General features: G+C 48.7%; 1 protein-coding gene across 2 annotated transcripts in view; it reads right to left on the reverse strand.

Moving 5' to 3' along the window:
• The window catches only part of SP4 (Sp4 transcription factor), a 51894-nt gene extending 28597 nt beyond the window's left edge, over positions 1 to 23297 (reverse strand). The window contains exons 1-3 of one of the 2 annotated variants that reach the window (XM_088457341.1): positions 23096 to 23297; positions 22180 to 22265; positions 20349 to 21903 (exon numbers count right to left, since the gene is read on the reverse strand). In XM_088457341.1, coding sequence (XP_088313467.1) covers positions 20349 to 21903; positions 22180 to 22248 — 1624 coding nt within the window. In that variant the 5' untranslated portion in view covers positions 22249 to 22265; positions 23096 to 23297. Of the gene's footprint in view, positions 1 to 20348; positions 21904 to 22179; positions 22266 to 22683; positions 22983 to 23095 lie in introns of those variants that run through there. The other variant, XM_088457340.1, reaches the window with a different exon arrangement.
• Between the last annotated feature and the right edge of the window lie 567 nt (positions 23298 to 23864).

Raw genomic sequence — 23864 nt, forward strand, 5'->3', positions numbered from 1 at the left:
CCCTTGTGGCTCCCAATATGTAGGCCAGACAAAAAGGAGAATGAAGATACGCATATCTGACCATATTTAGAATATCAAAAGAGGGCTAGCTACACACAACTTTTCTTATCTATTATTTTTTCCACTGCTGAACACTAAAAGCACATAACATGTGCTTGCCGCTTTTTAAAGAAGATCCGCCTAAGGACTTCCGGTTTTATCAATAAAGTTAATTGAAGATCTGCATAAAAAGGGATCATCTAACCTAAGCAGTATCCCTGACAAAGTGTTGATGACACGAAACGCGTTGGGTACTGGGAGATTTGGCTTACCCGCGCACCGGAAGTGACGCGTCCCGCAACTTCTGGCAACAAACACCACACTTGCGGGAAGGAAGGTACGGACTGCTTGGAGGAAGAAGGAAGGTACCCGCTGCCAGAAGACCAAAGGTGAGCGTAGGGACAGTTAGCCACCAGTAGTATCTTCAAGACATCGTGCACACGGCACCATTCCTGTGTCCTCTTCCGGAACCCCACTGCCTGTCTCCCGCCAAACATTCTCAAAAGAGTATAAACACAATCTGTCCAAGACAGAATAATTCATAGTGTTTCAGCATTTCTTATTGTTTTTATTGTCTTATTGCTCTCTCTCACCTCCTTGTTTTAACCATTTATTCTGCTACTTTTCTCCTTCTTTGTGTCTATTACAAATTCTCACTTGTCTCATTCGAATAAAATGTAACCAAAAAAGTAAAAAAAAAAAAAAAAATGGACATTTGAAGAAAGTGAACCATAGTGAACAATAAGCAAACAAAATGTATTTACGTATTTTGTAATAAACACCACAAAGAAATTCTATCCAAAAGAGTAAAATGCAGGATTCTAGGTTATCGTTTCAATTAGCCGCTAGGTGGCATACCCCGCGAATGTAGCGCCGAATTTGTGGCTTTTTGTTTGCAGCTCCTTAGGGCTGCGTACAAAAAGAAATTGTAAGATTGGGCTGCGAGTTCAGCTGCTGCTGCAATGGCAACTCACCCTCCTCGCAGCTAATTAAATTGACCCGTATGTTTGTTTTAATAAAACTATCAGTACTTTCAAATATTAATATGGTTTTCTTTTAATTTTTTGCAATTCTCACTGATTTTAATACGGTCAATGTGTAGCCTAACAAGGTCTACCATTTTTAAACTAGAAAACCCACAGCATTAAATAAGGGGACCTTTTATTATTTCACATAAGAGGGGAATATCTGGGCTTAGATTCTTCCCATCTGTGAAACATTTTATTTGTTTGTGTTCCGTTTCAGTTATTGTCGTGATCACTGCTGAGGAGGCACACCATTTTAAAGAGGGGTCTCCCTTTTTTTCAAACAAGGGTACTATCGTGTGTATGTGCAGGACAATATGGGGGAGATAGGGTGCAATGTGGCCTCCATACTGTATATGGAAAACATTTTTCCTTAGCACAGGTGATAACCAGACAGTACATCCCTCATATGTGGATGTCCCCACATAGGTATGCAGTCAGGAAGCCGGCGGACCTAATCCAGAGAGCCGGCTTCCCGACTGTCATATCCCGGCAAGGGTCTAAAGACAGGCGTCGATATGTCGACGCCTGTCATTAGATATATGCAGGGAGCCCAACGCCCGGCATCCCGATCGAAGGGACGACGGGCGCGGATAGCCGCGCGGGGGGGAGGATTAGGTTTAGGGTTACGGGGGGGACTTAGGGTTTGGCACCCCCCCGGGAGGTTAGGTTTAGGCTAGGGGAAGGGGGGGGTTAATGTTAGGCACTGGGGGGGGGGGAAGGTTAGGTCGGGATTCCAACCGCCGGGCATGGGTCCGGATAAATCATACCGATTCCCACCACATGTACAGGTGCAAATATGGGTGTCAGAGGGCAGTCACCCTGCCACCCATATATGGAAATGTGCGTTTTCTGTTGTGCAGGTTAATATTGTCTAGTGATCACAGATCCCTTTCAAATGTGGGTGCAACCGAATTTATGAAAGCTAGGATTGGGAGATCTTCCCCCACCCCTGTGCTACATTATTTTTTTGTACTGTAGAAATTCATGTCTGGCAATCACACTGATCACCAGACATTTAGGTTGATGTATCAAGCAGTGAAAGGAGAGAAGTGGACCAGAGGAACCAACTAGCTTATACCTATCATTTTATAGAGTGTACTTAATAAATGCTTCCTTGAAACTGATTGGTTGCTGTGGGCATCTTCTCCACTGGTCCACTTCTCCACTCTTTTCACTGCTTGATAAATCAACCATATTAGCTTTTATGGGTTTACCAAATTTGAAAGTGTGTGGGATGATTTGTTGACAATTATCATGCAGACATGATGAACTGTCGACAAACTGTCCCTGTTTGCCCAGTAGTCACTTACCTTCTCCCGGCAGCAGCAGCTCCAGCGTCTTCTTCCAAGAACCGGCGGCCATGTGACAGTAACTTCCGACGCAGACCTGTGATGCTCTAGTCCTCTCCCTAGTGCCTGACCCGGAGCCTTCTCCCCTCCACAGCCTATCCCTAACACTCCTAATCCTAACAGTCGGCATCCTCAGCATGTCGCCATTTCACTTGGTGACAGTCCCAATGTCAACATTTTGAACATGCTGACATTCTGAGGATGTAGACATGTTGCCCGTCGACAGTTTGAACCATGTTGACATTCTAATGTCGACATGACTGTTGAAATGGTGACGTCAACGTTTTGACTGGATCTCATTTGAAATAGGGGACTCCCCTCTTTCAAATGAGGGGTCCCCATCTCTGCAGGTGCTAGGTTGTGTGAAATACAGGGACTGAAAAGTACCTCACCTCAACCTTTTCATTACTTTTTTTTTATATTCCGCCACAAAAATGATGGCGTTTGGAGAACAGGTGATTTTTTTTTTTTAGGAGAAGAATACATTAGCCCCAGAGTTAACCTCTAAGCCACAGATTCTCAAACTCGGTCCTCAGGACCCCAAACAGTGCATGTTTTCCAGGTCTTTTCACAGAATCACAAGTGAAATAATTAGCTCCACCTGTGAATCTTTTATGTGTCGTCAGTGAGTAATGAATACACCTGTGCACCTGCTGCGTGACCTGGAAAATGTGACATGTGTGGGGTCCTGAGGACAGAGTTTGAGAACCACTGATCTAAGCCAATAGCTGGCTGACATTGTGTCTATCATCATTTTAATGGGACCTATACGGTTGACTAGTGCATTCCCAGGAGCACTTCGAATAATGTAACATCACTTCAGACACACCTGTTATAAATGCAGTACAGTTCTCCTTCCTAAAGCCTCAAATGGCTAAAGTGCATGACAGCTAGGGCTGGTTTCCATTAGAACATAGGTTCTTAAGCTCAGTCTTCAGGACCCCAAACAGTTCTTGTTTTCCAAGTCTCCTCACAGAATCACAAGTGAAAATTAGCTCCACCTGTGGATGTTTTAAAATGTGTCATTGTGTCAATGAATACACCAGTGCACGTGCCAAATGACCTAAAAAGTGTGAACTGTTTGGGTCCCGATTACTACTCTAAGTTTGAGAACCACTGCATTAGAACAACATGGAGATGTGGGGTTCCCCAGCAATAATGAAAACCAGGGCTGTTGTCTATATGTAAGGGATACAGTATTTCTCTTCCCAGGATGCAGCCTCAAGTCCTAAAGTCTTCAGATATTGCTGCATGCTGGGGAACCAGGGGCTCCGTATCAGCGGTGTCATTTAGTAGTATACAAACCTAAGAGGCTGGCTGGTTAACAATGGCAACAGATGACTAGAAAATACTGTGCTGTAAAGTCTTTAAGTGGAAGTACCAGAAAGCAATTATTTCCACAATGATTCTCTCCTCGTCCGTGGCACGCTGTCGCTGAAGTTTACAGCTCTAATAAAATGGAAGCACATAAGCGTGATTATAGAGTATCACTTGTTACCATGGTGCACCATTCCGATGTATAGGTGAACACTGAATAGACGTTGGTTAGTTTGTGCATTTGTACCATTGAGGGTCTGATCACTGTGGGCTAGGAAAATGTACTGTATACATACATGCATAAAAACTACCAAACACACAGGATAGTCTTAAGGTGCATACACACTAGACGATATGCTCCCTGAGCGATATCGTCTAGTGTGCCCCCGGCAGGCTGTGCTCAATGTCGTTCATGACATTGAGCACAGCCGCTGAACGATATCATTAACGATATCGTTCAGCGCCGGGCTCTCTCCCCCATTCCCTGACATGCAGCAACCTGACGAGATCGTCAGGTTGGCCTGCATGTCAGCCCGATGAACGATGATGACGAACGACCCGCGGGAACGCGCGTCGTCGTCATCGTTCATCTTTTTGGGCTTAAAAATGGACGATAAAGTGGACGACTGAACGATAACGATATCGTTATCGTTCAGTCGTCCACTTTATCGCCCAGTGTGTACGCACCTTTACTATGCAAAACCACATCACTGTTCTTTATGGGAATTCCCTGACTACTCCTCCTGGTGCCACTTGTCCATTACAATAGTGAACGGCAACTGCAAATTAATTTGGTGCCACAAGTTGTAGGGCAGGAATTGTTGCCACAGCCAGGCTTCTTCAAGGGCACATGGAATCAGTGAGGCGCGGTGAGGAAAATGGCTGTGGAGGCACTGGCTAGTATCAGAGCCAGATTCACAGATACATATATGAACCCGATGATTCATGTGGACATTCTACAAAGGCGCAGCAGTATATAGTGCTGGAAATTTGGTGAGTTTTGATCAGTGATGTGCAGAAAAGGTAGGCAGGGGAGGCAGTGCCTCACCTGTCATACACTTTTGACTATAAAAATGATTAGAATAATACAAAGAAGATATTTATAATATTTTCTTTAAATTTCTCTTATAAAACTTTTATAGTCCAAAAATATGAGATATGGTAAGAACTTACCTTTGTTATCTCTATTTCTACGAAGTCCATAGGGTTCCACAGGATACCTTGGGGGTATAGGTGTGACGTCAGTCATCGGGCACCATAGAGTTAAGCTTTCAGCCTCCCAGGATGCACTAGGGTCCCCCTCCTATACCCCGCCCCCGAGCCAAGGCATCTCAGTTTTGTACCAAGCCATAGGCTGGAGGAGGAGAAGGAAGAGAGAGAAAAAAGATCTGGATACACACAAGAATCACATTCTCACCAGAGGGAGATGGAAAAACCGGTGACCAGAGCAAATCCCATCTGCAGCACAGGTGCGACAGGGTGGGAGTCCTGTGGAACCCTATGGACTTCGTAGAAATAGAGATAACAAAGGTAAGTTCTTACCATATCTCATATTTTCTACTTCAGGGTCCATAGGGTATCCACAGGATACCTCGGGGATGTCCCAAAGCAGTATCCTTTAAGGGTGGGGACGCTCCTGTGCTGAAAGGAGAATCCGCCGCCCGAAGGAAGCGTCCTGAGAGGCAAAGGTGTCAAACCTGTAATACCTCACGAAGGTATGGACAGAGGACCACGTAGCAGCCTTGCAGATCTGCTGCAGAGGCACCACGTCGAGCTGCCCACGAAGGCCCCACAGACCTAGTGGAATGAGCCTTCACAGAAGGAGGAACCGGCAGGCCTTCATGAAGATAAGCTTCAGAAATAGCCATACGGATCCAGGCTGCCAAAGTTTGCTTTGAAGCAGGCCAACCCTTTTTACAGAAGCCATAGAGGACAAACAAGGCGTCCGACTTCCTAAACGAAGAAGTGCGGTCAACATAAGTCCTCAAGGCCCGCACAACATCCAAAGTGGCCTCACCCACTGAAAGGCCAGGTGAGTTAAAAGCCGGTACAACTATTTCCTCGTTAACATGAAACTGGGAAACAACTTTGGGAAGAAATTCAGGACGAGTGCATAACACTGCCTTGTTCCCATGAAAAATCAAGAAAGGGGGTCTACAAGAAAGAGCCCCTAAATCAGAAACACGTCTGGCCGAAGCTATGGCCAGAAGGAAAACAGTCTTAGCTGTTAGCCATTTAAGATCCACTGAGCCCAGTGGTTCAAACGGCGGTCCTTGGAGAGCCCTCAGGACCACAGTCAAGTCCCAAGGCGCAACAGGTGGAACAAAAGGCGGCTGAATTCGCAGAACGCCCTGCATAAAGGTGCGCACATCAGGGATTGTAGCAATCCTACGGTGGAACCAGACAGACAGGGCTGAAACCTGTACCTTCAAAGAAGCAAAGCAAAGCCCATGGTCTAGTCCCGCTTGTAGGAAGGCGAGTATCCGAGACAGACAAAACTCCCGCGGTGCATAACCTCTCGGTCGACACCACTGGAAGAACGTATGCCACACGCGATGATATATCCTCGCGGAAGACTGTTTCCGAGCTCTTGTCCGGGTGAAGACAAGGACCCTACGACAGAAGGTCCGGTCGTAGCGGCAACCGCAGAGGACTGTCCACGGACAGACTCTGAAGGTCTGAGAACCAGTGCCGTCTGGGCCATGCGGGAGCTATCAACAGGAGCGTCCCTCCTTCCTGTTTGAATTTCCGGATTACCCGTGGAAGAAGGGAAACCGGAGGAAACAGGTAAGCGAACCGGAACGTCCACCGGACGAACAGAGCATCCACCAGAGACGCCTTTTCGTCTCTTGTGCGAGACCCGTACACCGGCAACTTGTTGTTGTGCGGGACGCCATGAGGTCGATCTCTGGAAGACCCCACTTGTCCACCAGCAGTTGAAAAACGTCCGGGTGCAGGGACCATTCCCCCGGATGAACGTCCTGGCGACTGAGAAAGTCCACCTCCCAATTTAGCACTCCCGGGATGAAGACAGCTGATATAGCCGGAAGATTGCGCTCCGCCCATACCAGGATCGAGACACCTCTACGAGAGCCGCCCGACTTCGGGTTCCTCCTTGCCGGTTTATGCAGGCCACGGTGGTAGCGTTGTCCGACTGGACCTGCACTGGGCGACCCTGGAGAACCCGATGTGCCTGCTGGAGAGCATTGAAAACTGCTCGGAGTTCCAAGATGTTTATTGGAAGCTCTGCTTCTGTCGGAGTCCACCTGCCCTGGAACAAGTGTGGACCCGAAACTGCTCCCCAGCCCCGAAGACTGGCGTCCGTTGTCAACAGGACCCAATTCGGTACCCAGAACGGACGTCCCTTGTTGAGATGGGTCGTCTGCACCCACCAGGCAAGGGACAGGCGAACCTCCGGGGTGAGCACTATCGTCTGGGATTTTAGAGACTGAGGCAGTCCGTTCCATTTGGACAGGATCAGGTGCTGCAGAGGTCTGGAGTGAAACTGGGCATATTCCACCATGTCGAACACCGACACCATGGAGCCCAGTAACCTCATCGCCGAGTGTAGAGACACCCGGCGGCTGTGCAGACAACTGTGCACCCTCGACTGTAAGGCAGAGATCTCTTCCCCCGTCACAAAGATCCTTTGCTGTCCCGAGTCCAATAAGGCTCCGAGGTGCAGAATCCGCTGAGACGGGATTAGAGTGGACTTCTGCCAGTTTATCAACCAGCCGTGCCGGTGCAATAGGGCAATGGTCAGGTCCAGGTGACGCAGAAGGAGCTCTGGCGATACTGCCACTAAGAGAAGGTCGTCCAAGTACGGCAACATGCGGACTCCCTGCAGCCGCAGAGAAGCCGCCATGACCGCCATCACCTTGGTGAACACACGTGGTGCTGTCGCCAGGCCGAAAGGCAACGCCCGAAACTGAAAGTGGTCGCTGCGGATTGCAAACCTGAGGAACTGTTGATGGCGCAAAAGAATAGGGACATGCAGGTAAGCGTATGTCCAATGACACCATGTAGTCCCCAGGTTCCAGCGCCAGAATGATGGACCGTAGGGTCTCCATCCGAAACTTCGGCACCTGCAAAGACTTGTTGAGAGCTTTGAGGTTGAGAATCGGACGATACGACCCATTGGGTTTCTGCACCAAAAAGAGATTGGAATAGAAACCCTGGCCCCTCTGGGAGAATGGAACAGGCACTATAACTCCAGCCTGGAGCATAGTGTGCAAGACTTTCCGCAGCTCCGAGGCCTTGTTCCGGTCTGATGGTAGACCCGTGGTGAAAAATCGAGCCGGGGGTCTGTGCCGGAAGGAGAGGGCATACCCGTGGGAGACCACCTCGAGAACCCAAGTGTCTGTCGTGGTGACCGACCAACACCGGGCGAACTGCAGCAGGCGGCCTCCCACTTTGGGACCCCCAAAGGGAGGCCCGGACCGTCAGGCCGCAGGCTTGTCATCTGGCTTAGGGGCCGGACGTCTGGTACTCCAGGCCTGCTTCCGGGGCTTGGCCGATTTCTTGGGGCCAGCCTGTCGGGGAAAAGACTGTGGTTTGGGCCTGCCCTGGGCCCTATAAGACCGAAAGGACGATGGTCCTGAACCAGAAGGGACAGCGGCCGATGGGAGACATGCCGATTTAGCTACCGCCAGTGTGGCTACAATCTTGTCCATATCTGGACCGAAGAGAACTTCTCCGTTAAAGGGCAACGCCTCCAAACCCTTTTTAGAATCAGCGTCAGCCTTCCAGGATCGCAACCACAAGGTGCGACGAGCAGCCACCACTGCCGAAGAAATTCGAGACGCCAGGGTACTAATGTCTAAGATCGCCTCGTTGATATAAGTGGCCAAATCACGGAGATTACCAATCAACTCCGCCTGCTCAGCCGGACAGTCGGAATCGAAGGACGACTCCAATGTATCCACCCAGCACTCCATAGCTCTGGCAACCCAGCAAATGGCCATAGCCGGCCGCGCTGCCCCCCCCCCGCAAGTGGATAAGCGGACTTCAGGCAGATATCCACCTTGCGGTCCATAGCATCCTTAAGGGAGGACATGGATGGCATTGGTAATGTGGCACTACGAACAAGACGTGTCACATGAGAATCCACCTGTGGAGGGGATTCCCACTTAGCAAAATAATTATCCGCGAACGGATAAGCCACCGCCAGACGCCTCTGCGGCTGGTATCGCTTGCCAGGCTGTTTCCACGCCTCCTCTAAATGGTCCACCAACTGACCCTAAAGCGGAAAGACTGTGGCGTCACCCTTCACATCCTTAAAAAAGGCATATTTGGATTTAGCCGCTGGGGGAACTTCGTCCTCAATCACCAAGGCCGTGCGGACTGCCCGAATAAGTCCAGGAATATACACCTTGGACCTAGCGTCCGCTTCCTTAGTACGGAGAGGTTCCTGATCAGAAAGATCCAGAATCTCCCCATCATCAGACGTACCTTAGTCATCCTCATAAGGAGCCGACAGAGACGCCACCGGCCGTTTATGTGGCCGCATCACAGACTCCCCTTGCAACACATCCGACAAGTGCTGTACAGAACTCGTCAGGGAGTTAACCCACGCCGGCTCCTGAGAAACCGGGAGAGGGGAAATAGGGAGACTGCTGGGTACCACCAATTGTCTTGGGAAACCCTGCATGGGTGACGACACCACTGATTGCTGGGACAAACCCACCTGCGTAAACGCGGGCTGCGGAGCTAACTGGCCCACTAAGGTTGTAAGCGCCTGAGCGAAACAAGCCCAGGGCGGCTCCTGTACCGGTGCTGTAACCGTAATAGGCCGCGCCAACAACAAACACTGCCGGCATAGGCCCTCCGCGCTACCCTCCCCCTCCGCTAAAGGTACTTTACAAGTAGTACACTGCAGCCGGAGAGGAAAGTCACTTTCAGACATGATGGTAGAAAGTATGTGACCCCTCTCACCAATTTTTGAAAAGGCGAGAGACCACCCTGCAGCACCGCACCGCAAGGGCTTTAGCAGAAAGAAGAGGGACAGTAATAAGGCTGACAGTCAGAAAGGAAAGTACAGGCAGCAGCGCTAGCACAGTCACATACAATGCAAAGAAACTCAATTCCTGCACTAACAGCGCTGATAAATCAACTACACAGACACAGAGTCTGGTAGGACACAGGGCTGCATACACAGACCTGACCACAGCGGAGGAGAGGTATTCGGGGGGACCCAGACCACGATGCCTTCGTCCAGACTTCCAGCAGCGTTCACCATGCGTTCTGAAGATGGCCGCCGAGGAGCAGAGAGGAGGCTGGCCTGGGGGAGGAGCGCTGACACAGGGCCAGTCAGCACAGTGCAGAGAGGGCTGTGTGCAGCGGGGGAGGCGCCGGCTGTGAGACAGGGAAGGCGCGCTCCCCTGGCATGCATTTAACCCCTGGGACACCGCAGCGCTACCGCTCTGCCGCGGTCCTGCTGTCCCAGGGGGGTAGTGGAAGCGCAGGTTAGTACCTGGCTCCACGCTGCAGCCAGTCCCCAGGGAGCCCCCTGCCTGGGGACTTCTGGACCATGTATCAGCGGGGACCCACCGTGGGACCCCGCTGCTTACCTTGCTGCCCCCCTTGAGTCTGGCCATGGTCCTAAACATCTGGGGTCACCGCTAGCTGTGACCCCAGATGCTTACCAGCATCCCCGGATCGGTACCGGCGTTCTGGTACCGGCGGGGGTGTAGGAAAGACAGCATGGACGTCAAAACTGACTGTCCATGCTGTACTTCCAGATGTGCAGCCACAGCTGCAAAACTAAAACTTCAGGGGCTCTTCATGGCCCCCCTCTAACAGGTGCCTCCGACTCCGGCCGGGCACCGAACTAAACTGGGATGCCTTGGCTCGGGGGCGGGGTATAGGAGGGGGACCCTAGTGCATCCTGGTCGGGTAGTGGATGTGTGGCATTAGGCAGAAAGTAAATTAAACATTAACCAATCGTAATCGTACAGTCGTTCCCCATCCCCTGCAGTGCCTACACTGAACGATCAGTCGTTCAGTGTAGGCACCCTCCATCATCCCCGAACATGGTCAATCTGTTGTTATCGGCAGATTGACCAGCAAGTTCGAGCGATGATTGATGTCGGAAGCGACCAGCGGGAGCGCGCATCGCTGGTCGTTACAATTTGTATGCCTGATTAACGAGCGATTGAACGATAATGTTGTTATCGTTCAATCCAGGGGCGTATCTATAATGGGTGCAGGGTGTTCGGGGAACACGGGCCCCTGGGTCCAGGGGGGCCCCGCACCGCACACCCATGATATTACTCACCTCTCCGGAGTACCAGGTATTTTTAGTTTATCATCTACTTTGCAGGAGTAGCTGTTAAGTATTAGGCTGAAAAACCATTATGGAAGTTTTATTCTTGCTCCAAAGAAATTTTAGGGAGTTCTCCACTAACTGCACATTTCACACAATCTGCAGTTACAGCTAGGTGCTGCTACTAGAGTGCAAGGAGAATATAAAATAAATACTGCGGGAAAACAAAAGACAACAGAACCATCAGATCTCCACCATCAATGGCAAAAGGCAATCCATTGATAGTCAATGGCCATCTCTAGAACGGAGCGGGGCATGTTAGTCAACCCTCAAGGTGTCCATACACGGTGCGATTTTTTACACAATTTGGACGGTTTTGATCAATTACAACGGCCAATCGTGTAAAAAGTGCCGTGTGAGGGCATGATAACGATACCGATGTGCGCCGCCGTCGTACATGGTCGTGGCTAATCAACTGAACCAGCAGGAAGATATCGACCATCCAGAATTTGCAATATTAAAATAAACACTGGACACATGCCATACAAAGTAAAAGTTTATTAAAAAATAATGCACACACACACACAATCTGACATACTCACCTATGTATCACTGAAGCCACTCGCATCCTCTTCTCCATTTAGAAAATCCACACAGTACCTGTAAAAAAAAAAATACCCATACTCACCTTCTCCTATGCGAAGTTCGGGTCCTCTTCGTTTTATAGTAGGCATCCCCGGACTTTGCAAAATAAAAACACGAATTTCGCGGACCCACGGACTTTAGTACCATCCTATAAGGACGGTACTTCACGAATGAGAGCTCAGCGGCGGGATTTCACTATGGGTACCTCGCCGCTGAGCACTTATTGGCTTAGAGAGGCGAGCCTTCTGCCTCTCAGCCAATGAGCGGTTCTCACCATTGCAGTAAATGGTGAGAACCGCGAAAGAAACCTTAAGTTACTTCCGCAGTTCTCACCATTGACTTCAATGGTGGGAACCATTCATTGGCTGAGAGGCGGAAGGCTCGCCTCTCTCAGCCAATGAACACTCAGCGGCGAGGTTCCCATAGTGAAATCCCGCCACTGAGCTCTCATTCGGAAAGTAGCGTCCGTAGAGGATGGGGTGGTGTCCGGGGGTTTGCGATATTGGTATTTATTTTGTTGCCAAGACCCTGGATTGCCTACTTTGGATCGAAGAGGACCCGAACTCCGCATAGGAGACGGTGAGTATGGATAAATTTTTACAGGTACCCTATGTGTATTCTACATGTAGACAAGGACACGAGGGGCTTCATAGGTGAGAATGTGAGATAGCGTGTGTACAAAACGGAATCGGTAATTAATGCCGGCGGCTGTATAGCCGCCTCATCAAATACAGACAGCGGAACCCCGACGGACCAAATTCCCGACTGGGGCTGGTTATGGTAAATACACGTGGACGCTACTCATTTTTTCCCCCTGTATTTACAGAACCAGATCAGAGCCCAGTGCTGGTTGCGCAAAATACGGGGTACCCCTACGTCGTTTGTCCCCCATATTTTGCCAACCAGGGATGGTTCTGACTAGCCCGGTGCCGGTTGTGCTTAAATACAGGGGACCCCTACGTGGTTTGTCCCCTGTATTGAAGCACAGCCAGCACTGGGTCACTAAAAGCCCGGGGCTGGTTGCTATTTGATCCTATCTTTGCTTCTGTATTAAAGACACAGATGCATGTAGCATGGATCTCTCAGATCCGAGCCTGCATCTGTGTCATATTGCACTCGATCTAAAGAATACGCAAATCATTAGACCGTGCACGATAGATTGGGTGAACATTGTGCAGCTTTTGCTGCAGGAGAGAGTTCAAGAGAGATTACACACGACATCGGATCGTTAGCAAATCGCACCATGTGTGGGCACCTTCAGGAATGAGTTCCACCAGCACCTTAAGTTGTTGGAGAGCAACAGTCAATCTCAATTATTTTGTGGAAAGAGCTCATAAATGAGGAAAGGAATGTGGCATGAGCCCAGTTATGGAGAGAAGTAAAAGCCCCACATTATGACTACAGGGTGGGAAAGTCCCCACATACAAAATCCCCCAGCAGCCAGTAAAGAGAGGGGCCACTGCAGAGGCATTGTGGCTACAATGGGAAATTGGAAGCCCCATAATAAATAGGGAGTGAGTCTGACGAGAAGTTCTGCAAAGCTGTGATAGAGAGACGCAGAGCTTTTTAATGATTAAAATAAAAAGTCAGACTTATATAAAGCCCCATGAGAGCTGCAGAGTGAAAAGCAGCTCAGAGTAACAATTTCTGGAGTGTTGGACCTAGATATGAATTTACGTCTAGCATCTGTAAATCAGTGAGAGCCAGATAAAAGACAAGGGAATATATTTGGAATGACATACCGTGTTTCCCCGATAATAAGACACCGTCTTATTTTTTTTTTGGTTCCAAAAAACACCATAGGGCTTATTTTCGGGGTAGGTCTTATTTTAACTAACATTGACAGCCCCTTATGCAGGCCCCCCCTGTAGCAGTGCCCCTTATGCAGGCCCCCCCTGTAGCAGTGCCCCTTATGCAGGCCCCCCCGTAGCAGTGCCCCTTATGCAGCCTCCCTTGTGTAGCAGTACCCCTTATGCAGGCCCCCCCCCTGTAGCAGTGCCCCTTATGCAGCCTCCCTTGTGTAGCAGTGTCCTTTATGCAGGCCCCCTTATTGCAGTGCAAGTACGGTACTTACCTGAGTCACCGCTGTCCGGGATGTCCCTTTCACTTGCGCGCTGACTGGATCTAATATGATCCAGCAGGCGCGGCCGCACAGGATCCTCAGCGCGCGGGTGACGTCATGACGTCGCCCGCGCACTGCATGACTGGGAACGCTGGTATCTGCAGCGTTCCCAGCTCAAAAAGAAAAAAAGGTAGGTCTTATTTTCGGGGTAGGGCTTATTTTAGACCAGGCTACAAAAGGGTAGGGCTTATTTTCAGGGTAGGTCTTATTATCGGGGAAACACGGTAGCAGGCACTAACAATAAGTATATAATTTTGTTGTCAAGATCATAACCCAAGAACTGTACAGGAGGGAAGAAGAAGATGTATATATTTTTCCTTTATTATTTATCGTTTTGCAACGAAGTAATGTGCAAAAGAAGTAATTTAACAAAGAACATATTTTGGAATAGAGATGGTCTTGTGCCCAAATTGTATTTGCACTGCAAAACCACTGTAGCATCACCTGAGTTCACAAAATAAAATACTTTGCTGCAAAGACTGCATGAGCAGGGACCCCTTAATCACTATTTGGCCATACCCATGAGCTTGCCAGGGTAGAGGAATGCATCGGCAAGGAGGTGAGCTGTATACCCATGCACATCATATCAGCTACACAGTGACAAGGGGTTACACAGAGATGTGGCAAATCGGAACTTTTACCACATTGCATCACTCTCAGCGATTAGCTTACAGTTCTCTGCTATACCTAAATGCACTGTACATATGAGCGGATTGCCACTGATGGCCATAGGAAGGAGGAGAAACCACCTTACAGCTATTATAATTGGGAATCGTGTGTAGGGAATAAGTCATATTCAAATTAAGAGCATAAAATCTCTTTGTGGTGTCTATGTACTAAGCCGTGGATGGAGATAAAGTACCAACCAATCAGCTTCTGTCATTTTTCAAACACATCCGGTAAATTGACAGTTAGGATCTGATTGGTTGGTACTTATCTGTATCCAAGGCTTAGTACATAGACCACTGTGGGAACAGAATACATTTCACAATAGGAAGTTAAGAGAGATGCATACCTGTGCTTGTGTAGCATTAGGAACACATTGCTTACAGATCAGAAATAATGTCAGTTCATGCAGCAAATGAGGACAAGAATACATTTATCATTATCTGCAACCTGCCACCGCAGTCCGAGGCAAAGTTAAGCTATTTCATATTGCCTTTTGGATATTTACTATGCAAATATTAATCAAATTGGAAATAATGCATAATATTCTTATTTCAGGATTTTCTGTGATTTATATGCAGTAGCGTAACTTTGATGTACCGGCCCGCCCGCCTTAGATAGCCAGTGTAGCGCCGACCGCAATGAGTGCGGTCAGCGCTACACATTTGCACAGGACCGGCGCTAGGCTTCCAGCGCCGGTCCTGTGCTGCACGCCTGAGCCCGTTCCCTCCCCCTGAGCGCTTGCCCAATAGTGCCAGGAGGCGGGCTCAGGCTGTGCATAATACACGCATCACCGCCAGCGCTGGCGGCGATGCGTGTGTTAAACAGCAGCCAATGAGAGTCAGATAGACTCTCATTGACTGCTGCAGCACCCACTGCAAGAGCAGGACTTCCGTCCGGCTCCCGCAGTGGGTAATGGGACTGACGTCATGACGTCGGTCCCATAATGCTGAGCGCGCCAGCCCGGGCGGACTGGAGGGCGGGAGCGGCATCGCGGACAGGAGCAGCGTGGATTCAGGTAAGTATATTTTTATATATATTTATTTATTTTTAAACCTATCTGCACAATGGGGGAGGGGTTGGCTTCTACTGGGGGGACCTCTACTGGGGGAGGTGTGGCTACTACTGGGGGTGCCATTGGGAGGACCTCTACTGGGGGGGGGGCTACTCTACTGGGGACTACTACTTGGGGGGGGGGGGGACTACCACTGGGGGCATTCTAAAAGGGGCCTATTACTAGAGGCACTGCACTCGGGGGACCACTACTGGGGGCAATAATAGGAAGGGCCACTACAGGGACCACTGGATAGGGGGGGGGTCACTACTGGGAGCCTGCATCAGGGGGACCACTACTGGGGGCACTGCATGGGAGGGGGGGCCACTACTGCTGGGGGCACTATATAAGGGGCTTGCTGATAGGGGCACAGCGGGGACCACTACAGGGGGCACTAGATAGGGGGGATCACTACAGGGTGCCTGCATAAGGGGACCGCTACTGGGCGCACTGCATTGTGGGGACTGCTACTGGGGGCACTGCATAAGGGGGAACACTACGTGGGGCACTGCATTTGGGGGGGGCCACTACTGGGGGTACTAATTGGGGGCTGTATAAGAGGGACCACTACTGGGGATACTGTATAAGGGGCACTACTATGGGCCTGCATGAGAGGGACCACAACTGCATACTGAGGGTACTGTATAAGGGGTACTACTGGGGTTAAGGTGCATATGGATAGGAATGTTCAGTTTGAAAATAAAGGGGTGTGTCATGTTGACACGCCCCATTTTTAAGTGACCACGCCCATTTTTTTGCCGCGCGCACCGAAGGCACGCGCACATGGGGGGGGGGGGCTCCCTTTTCAAATTTGCCCTGGGCTCCAAATACCCTAGTTACACCACTGCTTATATGTTAATAAGCCAACTTGCAAAGCTTACCATTCAGTAATGTAATGGTGCATACACAGTCAGATTTTTCTTCACATCTGAACGATAACGATTTCAAAAATCGTTCAATCGTTCATAGCTGAAGGAAAATCTGACATATCTGTCAGATGAACGATTTGAACGATGCGCGTTCCCGATGGTCAGATAACGATATCTGACATCTGATGTGTTAGCAGTCAGACTTGGACGATTCCATTAATTTTAATGCAGTCAAGAATCGTTCAAATCTTTGGTAAAATCGTTCAATCATTCATCAGACAGATCTGACAAATTTAACCGTGTATATGCTCTATTAGGCCCCAAGCACACTGCCAATTTTTCATTTTCTTTACAAAACACATGTTTGTTAAATATTTTATATATGGTCAGGGCCAGTGTTGGGTTCACCAGCGAAAGGCATGAAGCCCCTTTGGAGCCACACTGCGCATAAACAAAAAAAGAGATGGCACTGTGCATGCAATGCAGCCACCAATCATATCCCTGTGATTTCTCCGATCACTCAGAGCAAACATGTAAGGTGGAATAGTATCTGTGCTGCAAAACACATTTTCATAGCAGATGGGACCCACATCTCAAAAAATGCATTAAATGGCTGATTTGTACATTTAAAAAACAAAAAAAATTATAGAAAGAAAATGGAAATAAAAAATATACAAAAAAAAAATAAAAAAATTTTTAGCCTAATTTTAGGCCAATTAATTTTTTTATAAGATAATAATGCAATTATATTTCGTTTACATAAATGCTTTAATCGAAAAATTAACAAAAATTATTAATCTGGGGTAATTTGAGGCAATTATTGATTTTAACAACCAATAATGACATGTAATTATTAGACCAATTAGGCTAATGGAGAACTTCCAATTGCCTAATTAGTCATTAGGAAGGGGTGTCCAAGGGATCCTGAAGCTGGCCCCGACATTTTTAGCTTAAAATAAGATTTGTTTAGTGTTTTAGACTTGCTCTGGGCTGCGAGAAAATAGCCGCAGTAATTCCTATAGAAATTACCGTGATTGATTTTCTATCTGGCAATTGAATAGAAAAAACCTTGCGGAAGCAGGAAAAACCCTCCCCATGGTGTTTTTCTAAATTTTGCCTGCAATAGGCTATGCCCCTAAGAATATCATTAATTATATCTGTTTCAGTGGTAATCTACAAAAGATGAATGACAAACTTTTCTGTATTATTTTAGTACATATCAAGATGAGCCACAGACAACTAGAGAAAACTAAAGTTGCCAGTGTAGAGGAAGGCAACTATCCATTTGACCCATGATACCTTTAATGAGAACATTAGAGTAAAAAGTCAGTTCCTTTCAGTATACAGGATACAAAAAACCATGCAAATATTATGGCAAAACTCTTGCTGTACAGATGTGTCCTTATACATTTTTGCTGCAGTCGCGCTAATAAGCCCCTTGCGGTGTGCCAGGTCCCGTAAGACTCTGCTAGCACCAGGCGTCTTATTTTGACGAAAATGCGTCTGTCGCAATGCGACGTGACTAGGACGCACCAGCAGACTGTGCTGAGTAACACAATCATATGCGACACTTGTATATCTGTGTGTGACTGATGTGAATTTGTACACAAAGTACTGCCATGTAGCGGCCGCAGCTTTTTTCATTCCAAGGTCTGTTGTGGTTCATATACAGACTCAGGTGCACACAGATATACAAGTGTCACATATCAAATTAATCAGCACAGGCTGCTGGTGCGTCCTAGTCGCATCACATTTCCGGCAAAAAAAAAACACCCAACGCTGGCATAATAGCATGGGACCTGGCGGCTCAATCACGCCAGGTAAGCTGCACTGAGTGGCGTATTGAGGCTAGATGTACGAGGACACAGCTGTATTTTTTTTTCTGTTCCTGATACAAAAGATAATGATGTGCGAGGCCTAAACAAAGCAGTCATCCAATCAGTAGCAGGAAAGCACAAGCTGGCCATACTTGGCCGAGTGCAGTGCCCTCCAATAACCACCTGGGGCATGATTCAGAGGTGCACGATTTTGCAGCTTTATGCTAATGCCGCCGGCACAATGAGACGTTCACCGGCTGCGGCCATAATCCGCCGATGTGCGCACCATCGGAGATTGCCCTATGGCAGGGCTCTTCAACCTTTGACCCTCCAGCTGCTGTGGAACTACACATCCCAAGCATGCCCTGACACTGTTTTGATATAACAGCATGCTAAAACTGTGGCAGGGCGTCCTGGGATCTGTAGTTTCACAGCAGCTGGAGGGCCAAAGGTTGAAGACCCCTGCCCTATGGCATTTGCAATTTCTCCACCTATACATAGCCACTGGGGTCAGTGCAAATGCGTCTTTGGATGCAGTGATTGACCACAACATGCGTGTGTCTGGCTAGCTACTCTTCTGTTACCTATTTGAACCGCTCTGCGTGCAATTTCAATCTGCGGCTTAGGGCCTGATTCAACACAAATCGCAATTTCAACAGCGTGTGCAGATCGGTCGATGGTGCGTACTGTGCATGTGAATGCACCGTAGTGCATATGCGCAGGTTAGCATTGCGATAGGACTGCGATCACGCACGCAGATAGAAAGCCATCGCAGAGAGAGTGACAAGACGGCAGTGTTTGGGGGGGGGGAGTGGTCGGAGTAACGCAGGCGTGCCTGTCCGTTTGAACACAATTTTCTGGGCGTGCATAAATAAGCCACTGCAACGGCATACGCAGCTTGAGTACTCACTGCTTGCGAAGAGACTTGCAATTTCTGAGACAGGTCAGACCTGCTGTAATTCTGCATGAGGGTCCAATGTTACTCGATGTATACGCAGAACTGTAAGAAAGCGGACGTGGGGGTCTCTATGCTGGCTGAGCAGTTGCAAATATTAGCAGATTTTTTAGTGGAACTGAGTACGTAATCGCAGCTGCGATGGCAATAGCGATCTGTAATGAGTCAGGCCCTTAGAGCGGTAACTATCATGATACATATACATGCGACTCGGACACATGTATAGACTGAAAACATTGGCTGCTTATGTGCGGAATCGATTATGTGCACCTCTGAATCAGTGCCATAGAAAGAGATGAATAATATTATTATAAAGATGTGCCTATTAGTTTAAAATTAATACAGAATGCAGATGTCGTCATGGATGATGGGGCCACAAGCATGTTTTGGGAGGGCCACATCCAGACACAAAGACTTCATGTTCGGCAGTGCTGACATAGAGAGAAAATAAACTTTCATCACAATGGGCCTGATTCAGAGTGGCACACATCTCTGCGACAGCACCGCCTATCTACATCCGCTTGCGAGAGCAGCCATCACCATTATAAGCATGCATTTACACCAGCTTACCACTGAATAGGACGCAATTCAGTCAACACGTCCACGGCGAACTTAAGCTAAGTGCGAACTCCCGTTGGAGATGCTGCCGATGTCTGTGCTACTATGAATATCCCCGCAGATTCACAAGTACCCCCTGAGAACGTGTGTAGTGCAGAAATCCGCGGAAGCAACCGCATTGCATGCAACTCTGAATCACTCTCCCAATTGGGGTTGGGTATGGGATGCCGATGCTCAGGATTCCAGCAGGGTCAGACTACCGATACCTGCCGGTAAGTACCCTAACCCTACACCAAACCTAACCATTCCCCCCCCCCCGCAGCCTAACCCTAACTTTCCCTCCCCATAACCTAACCGTCTTCCTAGTGCCTAACCCAGACCCCTAAACCTCCCCTAACCCCAATACTTACCGGCAGGATGTCAGCAGTCGGGATGCTGGCGCCGACATTCTGACTGGTGAGCACAGACGTCCCGACCACCAGGATGTGAACTACATCCTGCGCACTTTAAGTTTCTGTGTCGATTTGTATAGCTGCTAGAATTACTTATAGAGGGAAATATTATGTGCATGCATTTAACCCTTTCAATCTCAAATAACAATACGATTAAATATGTCAAATCGAAAGAAAATGACAAAAACCAGCACATACCGATGTAACACATACCTCCAACACTTGTAATTGTGACTGGAACGCCCTGAACCTGGACTCCAGCTGCCCCAAGGTTTGCGACACTTACAGTCTGCAGGTTAGGCACAGATGTAAAGTGGGCAGCATTGAGAGTAATCGGAGTGCCAGCAACTGTAACTGGTGCAATCTGAGCGATTGTTGTACCACTGCTTGTGGACACTGGCGTCAGGGTTAACTGTTGGGGCAAGCCAGCGTTTTGTACCTGTAAGTTTTGAAGGCTTTGAATATTTTGAACCTGCACAGTTTGCCAGCTAATTTGACCAGAGGGGGTTAATGTTGGAGCCCTAATGAGAACTTGGGTTGGGCTTAATGCTTGAAGCTGAACATTTTGCAGCTGTTGCTGCTGAATGGTTTGTATGGTCTGTCCTGACTGAAGTTGAAAAGACTGCTGTGGTATGGCTTGTATGATCTGCTGATGTGGTTGTTGGATCTGTATCTGCTGTAAGACTGGTTGACCCACAATTTGCACCTGCTGCAAAGAATTTGTCTGGTCGGACACACTCTGAAGTCCATTTGTCTGAAGCTGACTGGTGCTCTGGGATTCAGAATCTGTGACAGAGGTTGGCGATTCTTCAGTGACGCGCTCAGTGTTAGATGGCGTGCTTGTGAACTGGCCTGTTTCAGCTGTGCTGACAAGTGTGTCACTGCTGGTCAGAGTAGTAGACACAGTGGTTGTACAGGTGGAAGAAGAGGAGGAGGAGGGAGATTCAGGCATGTTACTGACAGAGGAAGTTGTGATGGGGGTGGACACCAGCTGATTTCCATTGGTAACCCCGCCATCTGTGGCCTGAACAATCTGTGCTGAACTCCCTCCTGTAGCCACACTGTTTATCACAGGCAGAGCTATAGTCACTCCTCCTATGTTTATAGGTAAGGTTGTCACTACTTGAGGAGCACCCGGGATGGTCTGCAGCTGTAACGGTATAGAGACTCCAGGCCGAATTTGCACTGGAAGGGTTTGATTCGCTAAGTTCTGTGCAATAATATTTCCAGATGCTGTTCTGTTGCCAGCAGTGATAATGGCTTGATTATTACTAGCAGGAATAAACTGTATTTGACCTTGCAAATCTTGCAGCGTCGTGGCATTTCCGGGGCTGATCTGAATGTGCTGGCCTTCTACCGTTTGAATCTGAGGGATTACCTGGTACTGTACATTTCCACCAGGGGTCTGCACCTGGATCACCTGGAACTGCCCTGGTGCCAAAGCTGAAATGCTAGTTTTAGTTTTTGTGGGTGACGCACTATCATTGTTACTATTAGAAGAAGCCACTGTACTGGCAGCGATTGAAATCCCTTGCTGAGATATGCCGCTTTCCTTTGAGACAGGAGGTGCAGCAGCAACGATCTGCCAGGCACTGCCAGCCAGTTGAGTGGTCACCAATTCCAGTTGTTGGGGATGGTTTTGTAGTTGAACCAAGCCTTGGCTGGGATCTATGATTATCTGCTGCTGTCCAGCACCTTGATTTTCCCCGGTTGTTCCTATTTTACTGCAGGTGGCAGCCAGCAAAGCCAAGGGAGAGGGCTGGGAGTCCTAGTAAAAGAAAGAAAGTAGGTGGGTTTAGAAAGACTGGGCGTGTTCCCATCTGATAGTGCTAACATCAGATCTTTCACAGGAAGTGGTTGCGCTCTCTGAAAACTCTAAAAGGTCTCTATAACTGTTTCTGCAGATGTAAATGTGCATTTTACAGGAAGCAAGCCAACTATGCAAAATACAGTATGTGCCACCGTATATATATTTAACTCATCAGCCATACCAACTACTGTATCACACCCCTGATGTCAGCATAGCATCATGTACATCAATTACCTGCGAACCTGACGATTTGCCCTTTTTTTTGCTTTCAGGTTCATTGCTTTTTCCTCCTTCGCTGGCCATGTCTTCCTCGGTCTGATCTGTAAAGATAATTGAACAGCTAACATAGGTCACATCTCAATCAACAAAAAAAGTTTTAAATGACTAAAAATAAATAACAAATCCAACTATGTGAAGATCATACAAACATGTCTGCATGCATGTGCTGTCGTATAACAGCAGGGAAGGTGACCAAGTCCCTGTATTGGGTCCATGAACATATGATCATGTGTGACTATCCTATAGGAGGGGAGACCCCACCTCCAAAATTGGTGGCAAGAATCAGATTTGTAACCTGGATTTAGACACATGCTGTACATACAGTAAAGCCGACCCCACGGATGGTGGTGGTCACACCCCACAGGATGGGGGTCACACCCCACAGGGGTCTGGGACTAGGACAGAAGAGGGATTATGATAGGGGAGGGGGTGATGAGGAGGGCTGGGGGTGTTACGTACCGCTCATGGTGAATTAGTGACAGTACTGATAATCAGGAGGAAGGGAAGCGGCTAGGGGATGGGACAGGGGTGGATATAAAGGCCGGTCGCTATGGCTGAGGGAGGCTGGAGGCGGGATGGGGGGCCTGGCCCCTTCCCTGTACGAATGGCGGCGGTGGCTGGCTGGAGAAGGGGGCTGTGGCGTAGCAGATCCGTCTCTCCCCGCAGCCCAGGCCCCGGCTGATCCCCCGCCCTGATTGACAGCCCCGGAGAGGGGCGGCCCGGGGCCGGGGCGGGCACCCCCATCCTCTCCCACCTCCCCCTCCATCTCACTACGGGATACATCGGCTCCATCCAGCCCCTCAACATCTTCCTTCATGTGAGGCCTCCTCCCCGGGACCCTCCTCCTTCCCTCCTCGCCATTGCTGCTTACCAGACGTTCTCCTCCCCGCTTACGGCCAGGCAGCGGCGATGGCAGCGGTGTCTCTGTCCCTCGGTGCGCTCAGCCCCGGCTCCAGCCCCCCTGGCTGGGAGGTAATCTGGGCTCTCGGTGTTTATTCCAACCGGCGCCGGAGATATAATATTTATTTTATTATTATTTTTCCCCAGCTGCTGCCTCAGTCCCCTCCCCCGGTTCCTCCTCCACCTCCCACGGACAGAGAGAGCTGCAGTCAGGGCCCTCCCTCTCTCCCCACCGCTAGGCCATGGAGGGAGGGGGCTGGGGACGGGGGAGAGACTTAACCGTCTCCTACCCATCTACTCCCTAGAAGTCCCTTGTCATACACACCGATTCTCCTCTGGTCATCATCTCTGTATGTCTAGATAGATAGATAGATCGATAGATCTATATCTACATATACACATATCTATCTATATATTTATAGAGGTATGTATGTGTGTGGACAATAGGTCGACAGCCAATGTTGACATACAATTAGGTCGTCACGTTCAGAATGTCACCATTAAACATATTGACGCCAGAATGGGTTTTTTTATGATTTTTATAGGGTTAGGCTAAAATAAGCAAAAAAAAAAACATGTGGACATTCTGGTGTCGAAATTTTAAACATGTTGACTTAATTCTATGTAGACATTTTGGTTGTCGACCAATTGTCCATGTCGACATTCAGAACCTGTTGACATTCTGGTGTCGACATTCTGGCCATTACTGCAATTGGTAACCCTAATAGGGAACATATAGG

The sequence above is a fragment of the Taudactylus pleione genome, unplaced genomic scaffold (genome assembly GCF_031769625.1).
Source record: "Taudactylus pleione unplaced genomic scaffold, aTauple2 ptg000758l, whole genome shotgun sequence".
Lineage (NCBI taxonomy): Eukaryota > Metazoa > Chordata > Amphibia > Anura > Myobatrachidae > Taudactylus > Taudactylus pleione.